This window comes from Schistocerca gregaria, chromosome 3, assembly GCF_023897955.1.
Source record: "Schistocerca gregaria isolate iqSchGreg1 chromosome 3, iqSchGreg1.2, whole genome shotgun sequence".
Classification (NCBI taxonomy): Eukaryota; Metazoa; Arthropoda; class Insecta; order Orthoptera; family Acrididae; genus Schistocerca; species Schistocerca gregaria.
The window spans coordinates 227,491,124-227,517,455 of NC_064922.1; the positions used below are offsets into that span (position 1 = coordinate 227,491,124).

Here is a 26,332-nt window from a genome sequence, read left to right on the forward strand (position 1 = left end):
CTCTCTGTTCCAGCATCACCTGTGCTAATCATTCTAGCAAGCATACTCCATCCGAGTCCGTTAAAGACAGTAGACATCAGCTGTATAGTCAACGCCCAGATAGCGCCACACCTGCCACATCTTCGTCTATAGCTCGTTATGGGACGTATGCCGGGACGGGACAGATCTCTCGAACAAAAGGCTGTGCTCAGTTGTTGGAAGAAAGCACAGGTCACACCCATTTACTAGAAGGCGAAAGTACGGCAAAAAAGAGCATCAATCGAGATTTATTACTGGATTGAGAATTTATTTCGTGGGGAGAACAGGGCATGTTATCTTGAATGGAGAATCATCGACAGCTGTACGAAGGACTTAAAGTGTGCCCCAGGGAAGTGTGTTGGAAACCCTGCTGATAGTGCTGTATGTTAATGTTCTTGCAGACAATATTAATAGCAACCTCAGAATTTTTGCAGATGACTTAATTACACAATATGAAGCGCTGTCTGAAAAGAGCTGCACAAATATTCAGTCAGTTCTTGATAAAACTTCAAAGTGGTTCAGATATTGGCAACTCGTTTGAATGTTCAAAATGTAAAGTTGTGCATTTTATGAAATGAAAAAACATAGTACCTTATGACTAAAATGTCAGTGTATTATATTTACTTGTCATGTATCGTGTCAGTTGAAATGGGTCAACTCATATGTATACATGAGTGTGGCGATTTATAGGGATATAAAATGAAAGGATCACACAGTCTCAGTCGTAAGTAGAGCAGGTGGCTGATTGATCTTCATTGGTGGCATAGTAGAGAGATGCAGTCAATCGACAAAAGAGATCGGGGACTAAAAACACTTGTGTGACCCATCCTAGAATAATCCTCAGGTGAAGGGGGCCCATACCAAATGCACTCTTCTGCAAAACTTAAGAACGACGTAGATAAATTTGAGAGGTGTCATGAGCCCCCTCTCATATTTCTATCTTACTCTGAGTAATTCGATTTTCCTCTCTAACTGCATGCGGTGAAAAGATGCTATTCCTTCACACGCGGACTTCCCACGCAGCATCTCTCGTCACCCGGGTGGTCCGGTGACAGGCGGGCTCTGCTGATCTTGAAAGGGCTAAGCCGACGGGTGTGAGGGAGTTGAGTGGATGCTTTCCAGACGCCGACATTGTCATAAGAGCGGCGGCAACACTTTCACAGGGGCCTGACGGAGCGGCTGGGTTAGAGATTCCGTTACTTCGCAGAAACTTAGTGAAAACCGTTTCTGGAGGGCTACGAGCGAGGCATGGTAAAGACTTGTGTTCCCAGGTAGTCTTGGCGGCAAAATTCCCGCGTTTTCTGCAAAATCACAACTGTGATTGGCTTTGCTCAGGGAATAGCTCCGTGTCGAAGCAAAATCGGCGCAGAAATTGGCGCCAAGTATCTCCATTGGTGGAATAATACTGCGTCGGCAATAGAGGGGAATTTTCCGCCGGTTTTCGAGTTGCTGATTGGAACGTTTGACCACGACCACTGTCGTGGAGGAGGCAATGTTCTGTGTTCGGCTTGTACGAGTGCTCTTGAAGGGAGTCGGCTCTCGCCTTTCGGTCGGAGTAGGTTACAAGACTCAGCTCTCGCTGCTCTGGACAGACTTCCTTCCGTTGGCTGTCTGATATACTTTCATTTAATTTTAACTGTTTGACGAAGTCGCTGAAGTTTCGACTTCAACGTAACTTTCTGAGTACAGTTGGCATTTGAGCGTTCTGCGTAAAAGCGACCTATGCTGTCCGTCTTGAGCAGTTTTGGCTAAAGTTAACCGTATCGGAGGTACTGTGTACTTGGCTTGTTAAAATCACTCACTGTACTGTCAGTGATTGTGTAGCGAGCCTTCTCGCCTCCCTCAGAGGCGCATTTGTGTTGCTAGGAAGTCTTTAGCCTGGAACAACCAGACTAGGATAATTTGTTTCGGGCTATACTCGCGACATTATCATCACCACGACGGGCCACAGAAGCAACCAGCCATCGCCTCCAGTATGCCAGATCGTGTCCTTGCAGTTAATAATACAGCTTGGTAATGTATGTCCGCAGCATCGGCAGATTAGGGCACTTTACTAGGTGATAAGCAGAGCGCCCCTGTTCGTCTTTTCTTTGTTCTGTCTTGGGTGTTCATTGTCTGAGTTGTCACTACTGTAGCAGCAATTAATGTTGGGTTGGCTGGGTGTTTCTCTTAAGATCTGAGTTGCAATTAACTGGGGTCCACATAGCACTTGCTCATAAATGTCACAATCTAGTTTATGGACAACTTCACCTTCACAGCCTTTCTTTGAGTATCCAATTTGATGTACTGTAAATGTTTCGTGTGTTTTGTTTATTATTTTGAGTTTAGTCATAATAAATCAAATTGTTATTTTGGAAGGAACTTTCATTCTGTTAATCGGTAGAGCAACCCTTTCATTTCTCACTACGTTAATGAAACTTTCCTTAATTTCTATCCAATTAAATTATTGCAGGTGGCAAATTCTTTTTTACTCCACTTGCAGGGTCGATTACAGTCAGGTCGCGTTTCTTCTTAATCCATGTGCAACAGCAAAAGTAGGAGTTAGAGAAAGGGGGGGGGGGCGGCCTTAGAACATCATTTCCATATGAAGATTCGAGAAGAATTTAGTGTTAAATACACTGCTAGCCCTGGCACCTCGCAAAGTAACCTGACATTTTAACAACTCAGTGGAAATGAATGCAAGTGTAGGAGCATGTTGCCAAACGTCTCCCAGTCGTGCACAGGAAGTTGGACATCAGATGGCGTAAGGTGAACATGAGTATAGCGCCAAATGGCGCCGGCCGTGCTACACGAGGCAGCTGAATGAACGGCAGTGTACCTATCACCGAGAGTTACGGTTCGCTGTGGTGATGTTCTTCATTACAACATAACCCCTTATAGCAGTTCCTTAGTAATTATTTATTTTCAGAAAAACTTTCATCCGCTATTTTAGCCCCTTAGCGGTTGAATTCCCAAAAATGTTGAAACACGTTTTTTTTTTTCTGACTGAGAAACCAAATACCAGTTTTCGTAGTTCTAGCTTCAAAATTGCCATAATGGCGACTTATTGTCAAAAAGCATTTCATCCTCTATTTCACCCTCTTAGCAGTGGAATTTCGAACAGTCCCTTCTTAAACGAAGCCTACACCCTCTCCAACCTTCAAGTTTCTAGCCTTAGAGCTAGCGATCCAACAGCACCAGCTGTGGCATGTCTTAACTCTGATCGAAGCAAGATGTATGTCATGTTCAGAAACTGTGTTTAATGAATTCTAATGTTTGATGACTAAGTGGACTTGCAAAAGTTTAAATGTTTATAGAAGAAATGGCAAAGTTTTTTGTGATAGTTGAAAATATATTGTGATTGAACAAAGTATTCAGCGAGTAACTAATTATATCAAAAGTAGAATCTTGTAAAGTCCTATAACCTGCGAGAGTCTTCGGACAAGAAGTTTTTGAAGACCGAGCTAGCTGATTATCCAGAGAACAGGATCGGCTAGACGCATCAAGTCAGCTGATGAGAGGGAGGTGTGAATTTTAAATGTAATCCAGTTTCGCAACACTTCTCGTGCCGTCAAAACGTTAACTTGTACCTGATATCAAGACCACACAAGTTTTTCACCATAGGTGTCAGATGAAGTCTGCATAGTTTATTAGTGTACTCGTCACAGATGTAGTAAATGTCATTTGGGTAATTTAAAACTACCTGTTACATTGTACAAACCCTCACACAAATGCACCACTAAAACAATACGAAACACTCAGCATAAGGTACATTTAGATTGCACTACTTACACTCGTGAAAGCACAGCCAAACAAAGGAAGCATTTTTTTTTCACGACTGAGACGAACATGAGTTCAGGAGCAGCAGACAATGTGCCATAAGCGCTCTTGCCATGTAGTAAAAAATTAACTACAAGACAACTTTTCTGTAGTCGCGTCATGAGGGCGGCCTTAACAGGTTGCACTTCTTAAGCAATCTACCTATTTGCTTTTTTTTTACCATTCTTAAGTAAAGAAGTATTTTTAAAACTGAGGGTGCTAAAAAGAAAAAAAAAACATGATTGTGGGGAGAGGTTCAAAATACATAAGAAACACCTTCTTGAAAATATTTTATAGTTGACCATTGTAATTATAAATTTACGTCCTCTAGCAACAACGTTTTCCAGAACTAATTTTAACTAAATTAATTTTCATAGAAATATGTGCTATTCATTTTTCTGTAAGGCTGGCCGTTTGCATGTAGCGAGCGAGAGAATATGAAAGTCTTTCAGGTGTGAAGGTGTTACAGGTTACAATTACATATATATGAGTGTGTATGTGTATTTATTTTGTATGTTTCTGGGGGGGGGGGGTGAGGGGGTGTACGTGACATTTTTTTTTATAAGACTGATGAATTCTCATGTCCTGCCACTCACTCAGTTCATCACATTGACAGTCAGAGGGTTGGTGCCCTGACGTGCTCCTACACTAACACACTGGCCATAACATTTCAAGGTGATTATACATGAACATGTTTGCTAATGTCTGCATTTTTCACATTTTACTAAACCAGTGTCGTTGTTTAAGGATCGATGAATTATGATGAATTACCACCTACATGGTTCACTGGAATGACAGTGTCAGAGGACTGGTGCTCTACTGTTAATGGTTGCATAGACACGTTGAGCACGACAACTCTGGGTGAGTATCGTATTTGTATATGTGTTCTAGTCTCCATATACTTCGCATTTTACCTAGTCAGAGTTATTGTTGTTTTGGCATCAGTTAATAAAGATGATATGTCCCACATCTGTTCTTAGCTTATTAGTACCAGATGGCTGGGACCCTAACATTAATGGTTGCACAAAAATGTTGGCCACACCATCTCAAGACCCTGATGATGATGATGATGGTTTGTATTGTGTGTGTGTGTGTGTGTGTGTGTGTGTGTGTGTGTGTGTGTGTTTGTGTGTGTGTGTGTGTTTGTGTGTGTGTGTGTGTGTGTGTGTGTGTGTGTGTGTGTGTGTGTATGTGTGTGTGTGTGTGTGTGTGTGTGAGTGAGTGTGTGAGTAAATGTCAGGTGCTATTGTTTTCATGTATACTTAACAGTTGCTATTAATTTCCTTCTAGTGAGTTAGATGTGGGACTTGGTATGTCACCAGTCATTACATCCTAGTGACCCAGATTACAGCATCTCAGGACCATGACGAAGATCTGGCCACACCAACACAGAGCCTTACTACTCATGATGTGCTTGTGAACATGAACATGAACATGAATACTCTAAAGGCTAGATGGGCTAGAATACACTAGAATACACTACAGGCTAGATGGGGTGACACGACTGAGGCAGAATTTTTACTTAAGTATGTCTCCCTTCTTGAGTATGTGTATCTCTATAATTTTTTTTCTCATGATGCTTATTGACTGTTGTGCTGTTGTAGAAGTGTTGGATGAACTGGACTTGACATCACCTGCACCCGCACAGCTCTCACGACTGGCACTGACAGTTCCACCTGGATCCACAGCACAAGTGGCCATGACGCAGTCCGTGCCTGAACCAACGACAGTGCACCCACGTCCCAGGTGGCTATAGCACATGAAGTGCATGGACTACAGCAGGTGGCATTGCCAGTGCCTAGACCATCATGTGTACCACCACTGTTGCCAGCATATGAACCATCACAAGTAACAGCAGCATCGCTGAAAATCAGACCATCTGGACTGGGTCTTCATAATATTAGGGACAATTGTCTAGTGGCCAGCAGCAGCTTCTGTGCCTGATCCGATAGCAAGGATGAGGATGATCAGGTATTTCACACAGAACGTCATAATTATTGTTTGTAGTTTTGAGGACATGATATCATTTTCCTTTCCAAGCTCATGAGGTATTTGCAGTATCCGACGATTAAGTGTAGCGCCATAACATACTGCAATCTCACTCTCGTGCTGAGGGAGACTGTCTCTATAAACGCCATTTTACATAAGCAGCGTGATACTGTGGGGCTCCTCAATACTCGAGTGGTTTTAGGACTTTACCCTGAACACTTTATGGGTCCAGCTCCATCATTTCCAAGAAAGAGGTTCTGAGAAAGCTCTGGTAGTGTCCTGCATTTGGTAAATGATAGATTTGATAGATTACATGTGGGATCCTCCTATACCACTCTTCCAGAGAATATAGCTACCAATTGGGGTATTATTAATGTACAAAATAATGATAAATATTACTTTATGTGATCGCTTATAACTTCCCAGAGAAATTATAAGAATGATGCAAAGGGTGCAAGGACATATCAAGTGGATAGCAGCGAGTATTATAAAGAGGATGGTATTGAATTCCTCTTGAGTCTTCAAGGTATCAGTATGTTTGAGAGATAGAATCTTGATATTATGTTCATATATACTGCCTGAAGGTATGCAAGTCAGATGATGGGGATGTTATAAATAAAATCAGTGGCAGGTCACCTTGCAGTAAATGCAGATTTGTTGGTAATTTACCAGGCTGAGAAACAACACTACTGTTGTATCAAAAACATGCCCCGTCTTCTTTCCTCCCAACTGTCCACTCATAACTTGGTGTAAGACACATTTGTCCCAGGTGCATGAACCCATTTGCTATGTGTGAGTGATTAATAAAGTATCTGGCGGATTGGTGCACATGTGACCCCATATGTACAAAAATGCCCCCTGCGGCGAATAAAATCTTAAAATTTAAAAATATTCTCTACAAGGAGCGAGTAGTCTTTGCAGCATATGCTGATATTGAGTGCCTTCTCTCTGCATGTACCTCATTTGGCACGTATGAAGTTGTATGTGAATAAGAATAGACTCATAATCATTTTTGTTCACACATTGGATTGGGGGAGATCCTGCAAGATGGTTGTTCATTTAGCTTGAAGACCTTGCAAGGAAAATAGTTGTGATTTATTTATAACACCTATGGTCCTATGACCAACATGCAGGAAGATAGATCAAACAATGATGCAGTTTATTGCTACATCTGTGAGAAGCCATTAGCTAATGAAGCTGAAACATCACACATAAGCCATTTCCATCTAACTGTCAAATTCCACAGTGTTTCACCCAATTTATACAACTTGAACTACAAATCCCCATGATATATCTGCTTCCATCTATAATTTAAGTCAGTATGATGCTCACTTTCTTGTTGAGTCCTTGGCTAATTTCCGCCTGCGCAAAGATCAGGACTGCCTTACGGCACAGAGAACAATATTTCATTTTCAAAAAGAGAATTTCCAAGGTTATAATGCAGCACTTCTTGGACTCGATGAAATTCATGCAAACATCAATACAGAAATATGTTGAAACAATGTGTCACAAGGATTTACATCTCACTTGAGCTGCACATTTCGACGATGCTAAGTTTCACCCCATAATAAATAAAGGAGTCTTCCAATACGAATACCTAGATCTGGCGGGGCAACTCCCCATCAAAGTTAAAGGGACTGTAACACACTCCTGGAAATGGAAAAAAGAACAAATCGACACCGGTGTGTCAGACCCACCATACTTGCTCCGGACACTGCGAGAGGGCTGTACAAACAATGATCACACGCACGGCACAGCAGACACACCAGGAACCGCAGTGTTGGCCGTCGAATGGCGCTAGCTGCGCAGCATTTGTGCACCGCCGCCGTCAGTGTCAGCCAGTTTGCCGTGGCAGACGGAGCTCCATCGCAGTCATTAACACTGGTAGCATGCCGCGACAGCGTGGACGTGAACCGTATGTGCAGTTGACGGAATTTGAGCGAGGGCATGCGGGAGGCCGGGTGGACATATCGCCGAATTGCTCAACACGTGGGGCGTGAGGTCTCCACAGTACATCGATGTTGTCGCCAGTGGTCGGCGGAAGGTGCACGTGCCCGTCGACCTGGGACCGGACCGCAGCGACGCACGGATGCACGCCAAGACCGTAGGATCCTACGCAGTGCCGTAGGGGACCGCACCGCCACTTCCCAGCAAATTAGGGACACTGTTGCTCCTGGGGTATCGGCGAGGACCATTCGCAACCGTCTCCATGAAGCTGGGCTACGGTCCCGCACACCATTAGGCCGTCTTACGCTCACGCCCCAACATCGTGCAGCCCGCCTCCAGTGGTGTCGCGACAGGCGTGAATGGAGGGACGAATGGAGGAGACGTGTCGTCTTCAGCGATGAGAGTCGCTTCTGCCTTGGTGCCAATGATGGTCGTATGCGTGTTTGGCGCAGTGCAGGTGAGCGCCACAATCAGGACTGCATACGACTGAGGCACACAGGGCCAACACCCGGCATCATGGTGTGGGGAGCGATCTCCTACACTGGCCGTACACCTCTGTTGATCGTCGAGGGGACGCTGAATAGTGCACGGTACATCCAAACCGTCATCGAACCCATCGTTCTACCATTCCTAGACCGGCAAGGGAACTTGCTGTTCCAACAGGACAATGCACGTCTGCATGTATCCCGTGCCACCCAATGTGCTCTAGAAGGTGTAAGTCAACTACCCTGGCCAGCAAGATCTCCGGATCTGTCCCCCATTGAGCATGTTTGGGACTGGATGAAGCGTCGTCTCACGTGGTCTGCACGTCCAGCACGAACGCTGGTCCAACTGAGGCGCCAGGTGGAAATGGCATGGCAAGCCGTTCCGCAGGACTACATCCAGCATCTCTACGATCGTTTCCATGGGAGAATAGCAGCCTGCATTGCTGCGAAAGGTGGATATACACTGTACTAGGGCCGACATTGTGCATGCTCTGTTGCCTGTGTCCATGTGCCTGTGGTTCTGTCAGTGTGATCATGTGATGTATCTGACCCCAGGAATGTGTCAATAAAGGTTCCACTTCCTGGGACAATGAATTCACGGTGTTCTTATTTCAATTTCCAGGTGTGTATAATAGGTAGAGTACGGGGGCACAGGAAGAGAGTTTGGCCAGAGCTTAATATCTCTAATGCAAGCGTTTGTACAGACACAGATGTATGGGTATTTGCAGAGAATTTTGTATGATTCTACAGTGTATGCTTGGAATCATACCCTCTGGAGCCTACACTCTGCTAAACCACACCAGAGCTTTCGTGATATGCCATGCTCAATCTCAAACATGTCAATGTCGACTCTATAACTGCACTTGGGTGTAAACAACTTACATGGAAATGCCATGCAACAGTCTCTACCGATTGGGGGGTTTCAGTGGCTGTCTGATGATGAAATCATCGGACTGTGTGATTTCTTATCTGTGGCAGTAGATCGTGAAACGGGATACATTTTATAGATAGATTTAATGTATGTTATTAGCTTCTATGATGCACACAGTGATTTGCTATTATGTGCAGAGTGTCGAGTTCGAAAAATGGTTCCAACCCCAAGACCTTGACTATACAGGGGAAAGTTGGGGGGGGGGGGGGGGTACATAATACATTATAGAAACCCCCTGCAATATCTTGAGTAGGGGTTGAAACTAGATATATGTAGTATTACCTTCAATCAGCCCTCCTGGCTGAAGGACTACATTCTTGTAAACACAGAAGAGAGGGCTTCCATGTCATGTGATTTAGAGAAGACTTTTACAGTTCATGGCAAAACTATGGAAAACGGTATAGACCACCACAAAATTCACTTAGTCACCCATTGGGATGGGCGTCATGGTGGAAAATATTGTAGCATCAGATCAAATTTTAAATGGGCCACAATCTTCAACAAACAATTTGTCACTCTGGAGATGGTGAAGGTTTTGACAGGGTTCACAAAACCTGTTTATGTAGGTAAGTGCGCCAGACCTAAACAAACTTCACATGTGCCAGTTTCATTATGAGTTTGCAAAAACCCATATTGCTAAACCGAAGTTACCTTATATTGAATAATGAGGTGCCATCCTAATGCATTTGACACATCTGGATAAACAGGTGATAATCCTTAGAGAATAAAAACAAGTGAGGAAAAGGTTATCAGTTTGACAGAAGATGAGGTGAATGAGTTACAGATTGTGAGGTTGGTAGATCTACGCTCAAAATGTATATGCATACTGTATTGTGACAGATGCTAACCACAGTCGGACTAAGAGTGTGCAGTGCGTGGCTTCAATGGCTCTCACAGTAGGAAAGTACTTGGAGGCCTACTCAGTGGTGATGGGGGTGCTCCACCTTCTCTTCTGCATGTGATATACCAAGTCTGTATTCAGTCACAAAGACATGAGTCTTACACACTGTGTCGCAACTGAAACCTGGTCTATCACAAAATGATGATAAACAGATCAGTTGTAGTGATGGTATCAGAATTCTATTGTACACACACCATTAACTTGAGTGTAGAGTGTATTTTGGTATGCATGTGTGTGTTTTTATATGGTGAAAAACTGTGTGTGTATGTGGAGTAGTATGAACTACTTACCATAAAGATGGACTATAAAATATATTCCTTCAGAGCTAAGAATCTTCTTCACCTTTGACACATAGAAACAAATCTCTCCTAATTCAAGCTCTTTGCTTTCCATGTTTTGGGAGGATGTAGTATGGACCAAAACAATAAAAAATTATCTGGTAGACAAGGATTCGAAAATGCTTACCTTGAGAGCTGTGGCCATTTGTTCAGTGGAAGAAATGTGTGTCACAGTAGCAGAGATGAACAACTGCTGATCACTCTTATGGTATGAGCTTTAAACTCCATATTTACTGTACATTTTTTCTTGTGTTGTTTGGAACTATCACCTCTCAAAATACAGAAAGCAAAGAGTTGACAGTAGAAGATATTTGTTTCACAGCATCAAAGATTAATAAGTACTCTTAGGTCTCAAGGTATGGACTTTAGAGCCCATATTTATTAGCTGATGTAATATCGTAATTGTAATTTGCAAATATATTTCATAAGTTTTTGCTTTGAATGACCATTCAGGTCATAGCCCTGAATATTGACCACAACTTCTGGGAAACTGATATATATGTACATATTTATACATTTGTGTATGTGTGCATCAGATCAACTCTAAAATGTATTCCAACAGCTGCATCAATCTGTGCTGAGAGACATTTTGTATACATATTTCTTTCTGTGCACTATTAAATTATTTTTGTATAAATTTTATGTATATTGTTGATGTCTAGTTTTTGTATAAAATGTATTATTACTTGAAGTGTAAAATTGTATGAACTGTTAAATGTGGTACATTGTTCATGAAGTCTAAAGTAATTAACTTGGGGGAGGGATACATTTTGAAAAGTGTATTATCTGAAATGTAAAAATAAAATAACCAAATAAATAATTAGAAGAAATTATTCTGTTTTGTTAAACTCTACCAACTCAATTTCCTTCTTTTTATGTGAACCTTGTTGCATATATAATAATTATAGTTTAAAACTGTCAGTCAGATTTGCATTACTCATGTCTTTTCTATAAGAAGAGATGGATTTGTACTGCATCAACAGTGTTCAACTTTACTTTAGACAGATACGTATGCATTGCATGTAAATTTTCTATAAGAAGATATACATTTACACTTCACTTAAGATTGTTGAAATATGATCTGCACTTAGCGCCAGAAATTCGAATGGACATAACACTAACACTGCAGCAGAGTGATACACAGCTGATGGTGAGGCAGTGCAGTGAAGCATCACATTAGTTCGAAGTGTTGCCTAACCTTCATACCTCTCATGACATGCAGCATAGTGGCTCTGAGTCATACTAGTATGGATTGCACATGGTTGTGGACAGTTGTAGCACAGCACAACATGGCGACCACGAAAAAGATCATCCCACATTTTTCAATGAAATGATCCACACTGGCTGTAAAATGTAGAGCAATGGGTTACTGCCTTGTCTGCTGCCACCGAACCACTTCCTGCTTGTGGCACAGTAAGGCTCTCTCGTTTTATGGGTTCATACGTTGACTTTGTCTAGGTGCCTTACTGGTCTATAACTTTGTTTGGACTGTTTAGTTTTTATCCACATTTTATTTTTATGGGTTCTGCTATCTCCTTAATTTGAAATATGGACAACCGCTTCTAGGGTGCTATTTCTTTACAACTGGGCGTGAGTGATGGAGGATGGCTGTAAGTTAGATCCCTTTTGATATGACTTGTTAAAAAGAAACTTATGAGTACTCCTCAAGTATTGCTCTATAACAATATTTTTCAGTGTCCCTTTATTCTTTATACTATAGTTAAGGCTTCTTTGTAAAACAGTTTTTCCTTATTACTTGTACAGATCACCTGAGAATGCATCTTCATTCGATGCAAAACTGGTCGTGACTTTTACAGCCAGTGCAGATCATCTCATTTAAGATATGTAAGTATGGCTGTGGTTGCCTGCAGTTTAAAATGACCTCTCTCATTTGTTTAAATAAAGACGCAATTGTTCCTGTGCTACCATAAATGTTCAAACAGCACAAGTGAGCTGGGCTGCAACTGGGTGGGCGAACTTGTTAAGCACAGCACAAGTGGACTTAAACTTAGGACAAATCAGCTCTGGGTTCCAAACTTAAGGTGGCATTTGTTTAAATATGGAAACTATGATAGTGAACTGTGACGTCAGAGGGCTAGAGAATTTGTTAAAATACACATGTTGTCTGAGTTTTAAACTTACAGCTACTAGATTTCTTTGAATTCCCTACTGTTTTATTACTACAAGAATCTAAAGATAGCACAAGTGATGTGGTAACGAGGCAGACTCCGCCAGTGAGTTGGTAAATCTGATAATCATGAAGGCTCCACTAGGGTATCCTCAGGTCAGCAAACGTGGGTTCTACACTTGTTACAAGTGATCTACTTGCACCAGACGAAAAGTCCTTATTTTATGAATTTCCTGCCAATTTACACTGGGATCAGAGCTGTAACAGCATAGGACTTTGAGTCTCCCACCATTTTCTGAACTTCTCTTCATTTTATACATAGGGCAATTGTCCTATATCAGTGAGGTGAGGAGGAGGAGAATAAATCTGACAACACAGCATCATGACATGATTGACGATCACTGAAATCCGGCAACAATGCAGATTTCACCAAAATGTATACAGCTGCACTGCTCATTGCGTGGCCACATTTGACAAGTCACAAGTGTGTTGTTTTGGCGTCAGTATGTGATACTTTCAGAGAAGGATTTGTTTAAATGACAAGAAAATTATTGCCAACTGTAACAAGAAGCCTATTTTTTATGCCAACATCTGCGGTCGATATTTTGTCATTAACATCGACAATGTGATGTTTTAAAGACTACAGTGTCGATACATAGACACCAGTTTTTGAACTCCCAATATCGATATTTTGTAAATATGATGATCATGGACTATCCCTAGTCTGAATGTATAAGAACGAAATTGGAAACCGTCGACCTGGGGTGGGAAGGAAGAGGAGGTCGTGGTGCTCGAAGACCCACATATCACAGTGTAGGTGAAAGTGGATAAAGTGAAAATCAGTCCTGGCGCAGTTTTCAACACATTTCACGACGTTTTGGATGTGATGAAGATCTTCACCCGCTGCGTTCTGTGACTGTGACTGTGAACACTCATTCAGAAAGTCTGTCAAGAAAAGTTGTAGCTGTGTTAGGCCAATTCACACGACTTCCTCGGCCGCGTTAATACCATGGTCAAGATCTGTGTGTGTCGCTGTGTACAAAGGAGCAAAGCTACTAGCGGAAAAACGCGGATTCGCCAGCACTGAAAATGGCGAAGATGTGACAGTCATCTGACGATGGTTTGTTGAGTGTTTTTTTAGTACTGCCTTGGTGTGGTGCTAACAAATTATACTCGTCAGGAACGAACTGTCACAGGAGCACACTATCAATGTTTCCTGAAAATGTAACGATAGGCTGTCCAGAGGACATGTCACGGGGAGCTATCCCAGCTCACTGTACACAAGACACAGTTACAAGTGCTGCTTCTGTGAGCCACAAAATTTTACCTCTTTCCTCGGACGGAGAAACCATTGTGTATCGGGCATTTCCAGATAAGAAAGAGGTGATTTTAGAGGTGCAACATTTCCTCTACAAAATTGTTAAGGCTTTCGTGGCCACTTGTTGACAAACTGCGTATTAGCTTCTGTCTCGGGTTCTTCGGGCGACGTTTATCTAATGATTTTTCTGACGTTTCGCCAACACGAGTGGCTGGCATTGTCAAAGCTTCACCCTCCATTGTCGGTGGTGAACTGGAGCCGAGCTCGCGACCGCAGACTATATGTACCTGGCGCGCCAAAGTCCGAGGGCTTCTCCGAGGTCATTTCCGGTGCGGTTCTCCCCAAACGAGAAATGCAACACCTGGAAACTGTCCTGAGGAGCAATGGGTACTCCACAAATTGTATTAGAAGTGTAACAGAGCCAAACACTCGGCGAAGTAAGGAACCAGAAAAAGAAATGTCGGGTACGGCCTTTCTGCCATACATTTCCAGAGTGACGGATAGAAGCGGCCGTATATTGCGCAAACATGGCGTAAAGACGATTTTCAAACCGACAAGGAAGATCAAAGAGTGTCTTAGATCGGCGAAGGAGAAAAGAGACCCACTTGCAATGTCGGGAATATACCGTATACCATGCACATGCGGAAAAGTTTATGTCGGAATGACTGGACGATCAATTAACACCAGGATCAAAGAGCAAAAGCGAAATTGCAGGTTGGGGCAGGTGGAGAAATCGGCCGTAGCAGAGCACGCACTGAATGAGACCGACCACGTAATTAAATTTGCCGACACGGAAGGTCTGGCTGTAGAGAAGCACCATCACACCCGCTTGTTCAGAGAAGCTATAGAAATACAAAAACACGCGAACAGTTTCAACAAGAAAGAGGAAAGCCTTAAGGTAAACGGATCCTGGCTTCCCGTACTGCAGCGAACGACCGTCGCAGGTAGCAAGAGGAGGACCGCACCGGAAATGACCGCGGAGAAGCCCTCGGACGTTGGCGCGCCAGGTACATACAGTCTGCGACAGCGAGCTCGGCTCCAGTTCACCACCGGCAAAGCAGGGTGAAGCTTTGACAATGCCAGCCACTCGTGCTGGCGAAACGCCAGTAAAATCATTAGATGAACGTCGACCAAAGAACTCGAGACAGAAGCTGTGGTGTGCGTACTGTAAGACCTTCGGTACGCATACCATCAGGTTATTTGACTTGTCGCTCTAACGAAGTAGGCGAGTGTCAGCAATATGTCTCGTGGTCTTATCGTGGCATGTATATCTTCTGCCGTTAGGTCAGACGATAGAAATGCCACTTGCACGCTTAGAGTAGCAGATTGACGGTGGCCAACTTTAAACAAAAGATTAATTTTCACACACATTTATTAAAATAATAAAAAGCATAGACATTACGTAACTTGATTCTGGATGCAGTTTACAATTGACAATCTGAAGTTCCTTTGGTCTTGGTACGTTAATTTTATTCTCACATATCTCTGATACTTGACAAAGTGTGTATTCATTTCTCTTCATGGCTGTGTACAGCAATATGATAATCTTATTAGGCGCAGACTGAAACTTGACTACAGACTAATGCAGATTGAGTAATCGGAGAACTTTACACTCGTTATAACACCTCGCGCGTTCATGTATCACTGCGCGAGTGTGATCCGCGAGGAGGAAAGGTTCTACGTTAGCAGCAATCTCATTGCCTGCGTTACATATTTATACGCGGATCGGCGGAAGCAGAATTCGGTCCGTCTCTAAGATTGAGCCATCTCGTATTGCGGACACGGACGAGCGCTGCGCCTGCGCTGTTGTGCTTAGAGGGGCGCGCTCTATTGGGAAAGTTGTGTACGCGCTGACTACGCGGAACTATGTACACAACAGAAGCCAATAGGCATTTCCTTTACAGCCGAACTGTGGACTTCTGTAAAGTCTTCGCCAGCTCATCCATCTTGGGAGTAACGTGTCACATTAAGCAGTGAACTTGTAGAGAAGGGATAAGAAGATTACCAGGTTTCGTGGTCGCAGCTTGATTTTTTGGAGATGATAACAAAAATTTAAACCAATACTCATACGTATTCTTCATGTTTCCACAGTCGCTGGCATTGGAGTCTATTGAGCGAAAACATTAAAAGCCCAATTCCTCCCTCAGAGCCCCTGAACGAACTGGAACAGCTTTTTTGGCACTGACCACCGTTCAGGACCGGAATGAATCGATCCACAGGAGGATTCAGGATGTTTTGGATGCCGGAGGCGACACATCTACATACATACTCCGCAATTCACCATACGGTGCGTGGCGGAGGGTACCTCGTACCACAACTAGCATCTTCTCTCCCTGTTGCACTCCCAAACAGGGGCTCTCTCGGCTCTGAGCACTATGGGACTTAACATCTTAGGTCATCAGTCCCCTAGAACTTAGAACTACTTAAACTTAACTAATCTAAGTACATCACACACATCCATGCCCGAGGCAGGATTCGAAACTGCGACAGTAGCAGTTCTGCGGTTCCGGACTGAAGCGCCTAGAACCGCACTGCCACCGCGGCCGGCTGCCAAACAGAATGAGGGAAAAATGACTGCCTACATGCTACTGTAAACGGAATTATTTCGAGTTTATTTTACTTGATCGCATGGCTAAGGCACCCGCAGGGCAGGCCGTTCGCCGGATGCCGGTCTTTCAATTTGACGCTACTTTGGCGACCTTCAGTCGATGAGGATGATGATGATGACTGCACAACACCCTGTCCCTGGGCGGAGAAAATTCCCCGCATCAACCGGGAATCGGACCCGGGCCCAGAGGATTGACAATCCGTCACGCTGACCATTGAGCTACCGGGGCGGACATTACTCGAGTAGTGTTAGGAGAGGGAGCGTCACCTTGACGGTCATGGCGATGCCGGTGACGCCCACGTAGGCGTCGGCGGCGAGGCGCTCCAGGCTGCGGCCCGGCGCCGCCCACAACGCGAGGGCGGCGCACAGAGTGCCGGCCGCGTTGAGCAGCAGCACCGCGCATGCGCGCAAAGGCCGAACCGGCGGTCCCCATAGACCCAGAAAGCGCAGCGGCCCGGCGCACGGTTGCAGAAGGCGCTCCTCAGGCTGCTGCATGCCTGCAGCCAGCGGACACCATACTCACTCACACTCGGCACTCGCTAACACTCAAGAGACAGAATTCAGGAATAATGGCAAACCATTAAAATTTTGTCTTGAAAACAGCTGACGAGTTCCTGGGGAAAAAAGAAAAAGGAGAGGAGAGTTTACAGAAGAAAGGCTTAAAAACTTAAGACGAACAAATAGAGCAAGCAACAAAAGCAAAAGAACATGCTTATCATGTTTACCTACACTGCTGTTGTGGTTTTCAGTCCAGAGACTGGTTTGATGCAGCTCTCCGTGCTACTCTATCCTGTGCAAGCTTCTTCATCTCCCAGTACTTACTGCAACCTACATCTATCTGAATCTGTTTAGTGTATTCATATCTTGGTCTAACTCTACGATTTTTACCCTCCACGTTGCCCTCCAATACTAAATTGGTGATCCTTTGATGCCTCAGAATATGCCCTACCAACCGATTCATTCTTCTAGTCAAGTTGCGCCACAAACTTCTGTTCTCTCCAATTCTGTTCAATACCTCCTCATTAGTTATGCGATCTACCCATTTAATCTTCAGCATTCTTCTGTAGCACCACATTTCGAAAGCTTCTATTCTCTTCTTGTCCAAACTATTTATCGTCCATGTTTCACTTCCATAAATGGCTACACTCCATACAAATACTTTCAGAAATGACTTCCTGACACTTAAATCTATACTCGATGTTAACAAAGTTCTCTTCTTTGGAAACGCTTTCCTTGCCATTGCCAGTCTACATTTTATATCCTCTCTACTTCGACCATCATCAGTTATTTTGCTCCCCAAATAGCAAAACTCATTTACTACTTTAAGCGTCTCATTTCCTAATCTAATTCCCACGGCATCACCCGATTTAATTCGACTACAGTCCATTATCCTCGTTTTTCTTTTGTTGATGTTCATCTTATATCCTCCTTTCAAGACACTGTCCATTCCGTTCAGCTGCTCTTCCAGGTCCTTTGCTGCCTCTGACACAATTACAATGTCATCGGCGAGCCTCAAAGTTTTTATTCTTTCTCCATGGATTTTAATTCCTACTCCGAATTTTTCTTTCGTTTCCTTTACTGCTTGCTACACTATGTGATCAAAAGTATCCGCACATCTGGCTGAAACCTACTTGCAAGTTCGTGCGCCCTCCATAGGTAATGCTGAAATTCAGTATGATGTTAACCCAACCTTTGCCTTGATGACAGCTTCTGCTCTCGCAGGCATACGTTCAGTCAGATGCTGGAATGTTTCTTGGGAATGGCACCCCAGTTCTTCACGGAGTGCTGCACTGAAGAGAGGTATCGATGTCGGTCGGTGAGGCTTGGCACGAAGTCGGCGTTGCAAAACATCCCAAAGGTGTTCTGTAGGATTCCGGTCAGGACTCTGTGCAGGCCAGTCCATTACAGGGATGTTATTGTAGTGTAACCAGTCCACCACAGGCCGTGCGTTATGAACAGATGCTCGATAATGTTGAAAGATGCAATCGCCATCCCCAGTGGGAAGGAAGAAGGTGCTTAAAACGAAATGTAGTCCTGTGGTGTGACAGTGCCACGTAAAACAACAAGGGATGTAAGACCCCTCCATGAAAAATACGACCACACCATAACACCACCGCCTCCGAATTTTACTGTTGGCACTACACACGGTGGCGGATGACGTTGACGGGGCGTTCGCCATACCCACACCCTGCCATCCAATCGCCACATTGTGTACCGTGATTCGTCACTCCACACAACGTTTTTCCACTGTTCAATCGCCCAATGTTTACGCTCCTTACACCAAGTGAGGCGTCGTTTGACCTTTACTGGCGTGATGTGCGGCTCATGAGCAGTTGCTCGACCATGAAACCCAAGTTTTCTCACCTCCCACCTAACATAGTACTTACAGTGTATCCTGATGCAGTTTCGAATTCCTGTGTGATGGTCTGGATAGATGTCTGCCTATTACACATTATGACTCTTCAAATGTCGGTGGTCTCTGTCAGTCAACAGACGAGGTCGGCCAATACGCTTTTGTGCCGTACGTGTCCCTTCACGTTTCCAGTTAACTATCACATCGGAAACAGTGGACCTAGGGATGTTTAGGAGTGTGGAAATCGCGTGTACAGACGTATGACATAAGTGACACTCAATCACCTGACCACGTTCGAAGCCTGTGAGTTCCGCGGAGCGCCCATTCTGCTCTCTTACTATGTCTAATGACTTCTGAGGTCACTGATATGGAGTACCTGGCAGTAGGTGGCAGCACAGTGCACCTAATATGAAAAGCGTATGTTTTTGGGGGTGTCCGGTTACTTTTGATCACATAGTGTATAATCACACTCTGAAGGACAACTCCTATTACATAGCAGAAAAAGAAATATTCTGGGTGGTTAGAGGTAAACCGACATTTTCCGAGTGCTGTAATGCGGAACTGTATGCATTGCAGGATGCTCAAACATAATAGGTATGTTTATTAATCATTGCACTCGCGGAGTTTGCTGAAGGAAATAATAGTTCCACTTTCTGCCACTTGGTCAAAACAGAATGCTATAAGCAGTCAGAACGTGAATTTTTTCCTATTTTGACGCCGGTATGCTGTTTGCTGCTTGGCGATGCGTGTTGGTTTCTTTTGCGAAGTGGCTGTTGCTGTAAATGGTTAAGAAGGTTGAAGTGAAATTCTGCAGCCAATGTTCAAGCTGTGTCACTGGAATTCTCTCTCCCATCCTCAACAGTTCAAAAGGTTCTGCTGTGCATTTTACAGTGCTAGCCCTACAAGGTACAGAATGTGCACCAGATGAATCCGCAAGATAGGCTAATATTCCTCGACTTTACCCTTCAGTTTTCTGACATGCGTGGAAACGGATGGCATGTGGCCAGAGAATAGTCTTTGGACGGACGAAGCCATGGATGTACAGAAGTGTCGCATATGGGGTTCTGCTCCTCCACATGTTGTGCAAGAACATACACTCCACTCGGCTTATGTGATTGAGTGGTGTGATTTCACGAGCACCTTCGTTCTCGGTCCGTGTTTCTTCGAGATGACACCTCGCGGGCTGTTAGGTGTACAGTGACATCCGCACATTATAAGGTCCTCCTTGTGTAAAACGTGTTTGCAGCTTTGCAAGAACGTAGCGAGTTCACACCGCTATTATCATAAAAGACGGAATGACACCACATGTTGCTTGCCGGGTGAAAGATTTGCTTCGAGAATCCTTCGGTAACAGCCGCATCATCTCTAGGGAATTTCAAGACGTGTGGCCTTCCAAGTTCCCACATCTAAATCCATGAGATTTCTAGTTGACCGAACGAGGTGTCGTAGTCGTTAGCACACTGGACTCGCATTAGGGAGACGATGGTTCAACCCCGCCTCCGGCCATCCTGATTTATGTTTTCCGTGGTGTCCCAAATCGCTTCAGGCAAATTCCGGGATGGTTCCTTTGACAGGGCACGGCTGACTTCCTTCTCATCCTTCCCTATCCGATGAGACCGATGACCTCGCTGTTTGGTCTCTTCCATTAAGGCAATCAACTTGTGGTTGTGGCGATATCTCAGAGATCGTGTCTATCAGGGATGTATCCGGACTCTTCCAGTTCTGAAGGATGGCATATGACGACATATCAGTCTGATTTCATCGGATATGCTGTGAGCAACAACTGTCGACCGCTCAACTGTTCTTCCAAGTCCTTTGCTGTCTCTGACAGAATTGCAATGTCATCGTCGAACCTCAAAGTTTTTATTTCTTCTCCATGGATTTTAATACCTACTCCGAATTTTTCTTTTGTTTCCTTTACTGCTTGCTCAATATACAGATTGAATAACATCGGGGAGAGGCTGCGACCCTGTCTTACTCCCTTCCCAACCACTGCTTCCCTTTCATGTCCCTCGACTCTTATAACTGCCATCTGGTTTCTGTACAAAATGTAAATAGCCTTTCGCTCCCTGTATTTTACCCCTGCCACCTTCAGAATTTGAAAGAGAGTATTCCAGTCAACATTGTCAAAAGCTTTCTCTAAGTCTACAATTGCTAGAAACGTAGGTTTGCCTTTCCTTAATCTTTCTTCTAAGATAAGTCGTAAGGTCAGTATTGCCTCACGTGTTCCAACATTTCTATGGAATCCAAACTGATCCTCCCCGAGGTCCGCATCTACCAGTTTTTCCATTCGTCTGTAAAGAATTTGCGTTAGTATTTTGCAGCTGTGACTTATTAAACTGATAGTTCGGTAATTTTCATATCTGTCAACACCTGCTTTCTTTGGGATTAGAATTATTATATTCTTCTTGAAGTCTGAGGGTATGTCGCCTGTTTCATACATCTTGCTTACCAGATGGTAGAGTTTTGTCAGGACTGGCTCTCCCAAGGCCGTCAGTAGTTCCAATGGAATGTTGTCTACTCCGGGGGCCTTGTTTCGACTCAGGTCTTTCAGTGCTCTGTCAAACTCTTCACGCAGTATAGTATCTCCCATTTCATCTTCATCTACATCCTCTTCCATTTCCATAATATTGTCCTCAAGTACATCGCCCTTGTATAGACCCTCTATCTACTCCTTCCACCTAGGAAGAGGTTGAGCCCTGGAGGCTTAGGTTAGTGGTGGTGAGCTTCGTTTGGAACAATTTTCTTAGGTTGGTAGCGAAAGCCCAAGTGACCTTTTTTACTGCCAGAAGTCAAACTCGGCGCTGGTTTCTAGGAAGAGGTGGCGGTCTGAAGTAGATGAAACTAGGTAGTTGAAGGTATAATGAACAAATCTTTTTTCCGCCCTTTTTCTTGCTTAGTAGAGATAACAGGGGTGTGACGCATTACCCTGTTTGAATCTGAATTGAACACCACTTTTTTGGGGGGAGGGTGTTAGGTTAGTGATGATAGGCCAAGTGTCCTTTTTAACGCCAAAGTCCGCTATCTTGATTGACGTCACAGCCACCATCTTGGATGATGTGTTGTTGCGAAGTTTACACGAGGCCATCAGACGACATTGCAACATTGGGCCTTAAACGTCAGATAACAACTAGTTTAAAACCGTAGAGGGAGACCAGGAGATGAATACACTAAGCAGATTCAGAAGGATGTAGGTTGCAGTAGGTACTGGGAGATGAAGAAGCTTCCACAGGATAGAGTAGCATGGAGAGCTGCATCAAACCAGTCTCAGGACTGAAGACCACAACAACAACACGGTGAAAATCACCATAAAATGTCTTCTTCTTCTCCTTCCATCATGGATTAGGTGAGTTTACCTGTTCCAGTCAACAAGATTCAGCCACCTCTTACATGGGCATTCCTGCTGTATTGTCTTTCTTGGTTTGCAGTCAAGAAATTGATTTGAAAATCTTTTTTCATACATTCTCTATATTTTCCCACCATCTGCTCTTGTTTACATCTATTTTCTTGTGCAACAATGCATAAACTTGTAATTTATTTCTAATTTCGATTATAAATCGGTCTTCTTTGGTACACTCTTAAACGTCACGGAGAAAACTTATTTTCGCAGCATGAATCCTGGTCATATCCTTTTTCGTGGGAAAGAAGGTTTCAGGTCCATTGGATTAGTAGCTACTGCCAAGATTTTGTGAAACTTTAACTGTGTACCTTTCTTGGCCTTTTTTGTCGTATATTTCTGATTGTTCCTTAGGATCTCCATATCAGTTTCACTGTCGAAATTTCGATCTACGTCACGACTGGGATACTGAAAGTGGGTTAGCTATACCAGTAATATGTTAGGTGCTATAATTTCAGACTTTTAGGTGATTTTAACTCGAGTGCCCTAACTTTCATTTTATTAGTGGAGATGTTCACTTCATATTTAGAAGCCAAGAGATGAACGTGATAATCGGTTCTTTGAAAATTATCCTCACTTTCTTGAATTATTATTTGATCCTCTGCTTATAGTAGAGTGTTACAATATTTCTTCCTGTTGACTTTTGTGTCTTAGGTGGTAGTTTGGTTTTGAGACCTGCCAAGGTCATTTACATAGATGGTGAATAGGGATGGAGACAGGGACATCCTTGGCCAACTCCCTGTGTTAATTGTTTAGACAAGTTATCTCCATCTTCTAGAATTATTGTAAAAAGCTTTTACAGAGCTAATTAGATGTCTTGGGAAGCGTCTTTTTACGATAATAAGCCACAACAGGTGTCTACTGATTTTATCAGAAGCTTTTTCATAATCTACAAACGCTATATGCATTATTGGAGGTAGGCCAAGTGTTTTATCTTCGTGCCAAAATCCGCCATCTTGATTGGCGTCACAGCCACCATCTTGGATGACGCCATGTGCTGTTGTCAAGTCTACACGACGCCATCTTTGATGACATCATCGCCGCCATCTTGGATACATCTAGCAACAACGGAATGGGGGATGGCGTCCTTGTTGCCACCCCCCCCCCCCCTACTTGTGATGCGATAGAAAATCGCTTTAAAGTGTCTGCCTCTTACAAAGAAGATACCGAAAACTTCTGTAACTCACTATGGTAGTACAGTATCTCTCAGCATGATAAAATATTTGTTCTTAATTTTAATACCACCCAGGGTTAAGTTAATTCTTACGAAACGGGTGAAATTTTCTGCTCTGGGTACCAGCTTCGAACTTATCTTGTTGTATCTCAAAAACTATTCAACTCCCAGCAGTATTTTTTATGGTTACCAAAAAACTCGTTTAGCAAATGATTTCTGCAAAGTTATGTATCGCCTTCTGCTTAATAATTATAAGTTTCAGAATGTGGCTTTTTTGAGGGTTTTCACAATATTTCGCTAGGAGTAGTATGAAGTCTGAAGTCTCTATCTCCTACAAAAATTGGGTAGAAATGCTTAAGTTCACTCATGTTTGGTCCGTAAGCATGTCAAAAAACTATTCTTAATTTTAATTAGGGTCGAAGCTACCTTTTTCTTGAAGTAAGTGAGACCTTCATGTGGAGAAAAGTTTCTTACTCGACACAAAGTGTTTTTCGGATCTGAAGTGGTTACACAGTCGACGACGACGACAAATCTAGGCTGTTAGTCAAGTGCCAACTGTACTGAAGCAAAAAAGTTGTAGCCCCAAGAAAAAGTCGCGCGACACGAAAGTTGGTAGGCATGTTTGTACATATGAAATATGATATTTATTCAAATTTCGTGCCTGTAGCTAATTTCGCGCTAGTAGCGCCTCTATGAGGATACAAATCATATTTGAGCACTTTTATTTTCACAAGTCCGTCTTGACCACATAGATTTCTTTACACTTTATGACCGGTTTCAACTTATCGCCATCTTGAGATCCTTAAAATATTCTGATACAAGTTAAACATGACGATGATTTGTGTCACAATATTTTAACGATCTGAAAGTGGCGATAAGCCGAAACCGGTCATAAACTGTAAAGAAATCTATGTGAGCAAGACGGACTTGTGAAAATAAAAGTGCTCAAAATAAAATGATCGCGGACTCATATACAGACTTTATGCCTTCAAATGCCAAATCATGTTTGCTTTAAACACACGCGGTAACGACCTTGAGCGTTAGTCACCTTTGAGATGTGATGTGATGAGTTGATGTTAGTCAAGAAAGCCTTGAAAGCGACAAAGACGCCATTATCAACACCTCAGTGAGATTGAACGAGGTCGTATAACACGGCTGCGAGAAGCTGGATGTTTGTTCTACGATACTGCAGAAAGACTTGGCAGGAATGGAGCCATTGTACATGACTACTGACAGTGGCGGTCACGAGACTGTACAGTCGCAAGAAGACCAGGCTCCGAACAGCTAAGTGACACTATCGAGGGGGAAGACAGTATTTGGGAAATGGCTCCGGAACATTGTACTGCATCTGCAGCAGCAATCTGAACAGCAGTTGGCACCACGGTGACACAATGAACTGTTACGTATCATTTACTTCAAGGACAGCTCCGAGCCGGATGCTCTACAGCGTGCATTCCACAGATCCCCGGCATCCAGCGAGAGCTCACTGGAGAGCAAAGTGGACGTCTGTTGTGTTTTCTGATGAAAGCTGATTCTGTCTAGGTGTCAGTGATGGGCGTGTGTTGGTTCGAAGGGGGCCGCGTGAGCGCCTGCAACCAACCCGTCTGCGTGATGGACACACTGGACCTACACCTTGAGTTGTGGTCGGGTGCAGTTTCTTATGACAGCAGGAACACTCTCGTAATTGTCCCACGCACCCTGACAGCAAATTTGTATGTTAACCTCGTGATTAGAGCTGTTGTTCTGACATTCGTGAACTGCATTCCAGGGGTGTTTTCCAATAGGATAACACTCGCCCATACATCGCTGTTGTAACCCAACACGCTCTACACAATATCGACATGTTGCCTTGGCCTGCTCGGTCACCAGATCTGTCCCCACTCCAGCACATGTGTGACACCATCGGACGACAGCTTCAGCGTCATCCACAACCAATATTAATCGTCCATGTATTGATCGATCAAGTGCAACAGCCATGGAACTTTATCCCTCAAACTGACATCCGTCGCCGGCCGGAGTGGCCGTGCGGTTCTAGGCGCTACAGTCTGGAACCGAGTGACCCCTACAGTCGCAGGTTCGAATCCTGCCTCGGGTATGGATGTGTGTGATGTCCTTAGGTTTAATTAGTTCTAAGTTCTAGGCGACTGATGACCTCAGAAGTTAAGTCCCATAGTGCTCAGAGCCATTTGAACCATTTGACATCCGTCACCTGTACAACACAGTCAATCCATATTTGGACGCTTGCGTTCAACATTCTGACGGTTACACCAGTTACTAATGTGCCAGCATTTCACATTTTCAATGGCTTTTCTCGCGTTTACATTAGCCTGTGACATTCCAATTTTAACACTTTGTCGTCCGCACGTCTCGTATAAATTTATTCGATTGGCGCCGGCAGCGCTAATTCGGATTACTTGGCTTGTCGCCGGCCGTTCTTGACATTATCTAAAGATTATAAATTGTTACCTCTTACTAATCTCATCGTTGTCAGAAGTTCTCAACCCTGTTCCCCTACTTTCATGAAATTTCGAAGATATACTTACGTAAATCAATACAAAATTTGTTTGTTTCGTAGATTTGTTTATTTGCATTGTCTTTGGTACTTAGTACTTCTCTTTCATATGATACGCAACAAAACAATCTCCAAGATGTAACGCAACTCTACAATACTTGCACATTAAGTTTTTTTTAACATAAATGGCAGTTTCTTCGTTTTCGTTTATTAGTTTCGGCAATATGTAGGCCTATAAGTTGGTGTTACTTTATGTGACCGAAAAGTCTGTCAACCGGATCATGATGAGACGTACGTGATGTAGTGGCAACCTCCAAGTTTTGCTCCGCGTATTCATCGCAAGTAATCGCAATGTCTCTTTCGTCTGCCATGATGAAAGGGCACAAGTAGTTAAAAAAAAAAAAACTTGTTGACGTGTGTAGCTTATTATTACCT

General features: G+C 43.5%; 1 protein-coding gene across 1 annotated transcript in view; it reads right to left on the bottom strand.

Moving 5' to 3' along the window:
- LOC126355320 (odorant receptor 43a-like) overlaps positions 1 to 16,956 on the bottom strand; it is a 257,686-nt gene extending 240,730 nt beyond the window's left edge. The window contains exon 1 of the mRNA XM_050005613.1: positions 16,729 to 16,956. Coding sequence (XP_049861570.1) covers positions 16,729 to 16,956 — 228 coding nt within the window. The remainder of the gene's footprint in view (positions 1 to 16,728) is intronic.
- Positions 16,957 to 26,332: the final 9,376 nt, after the last annotated feature.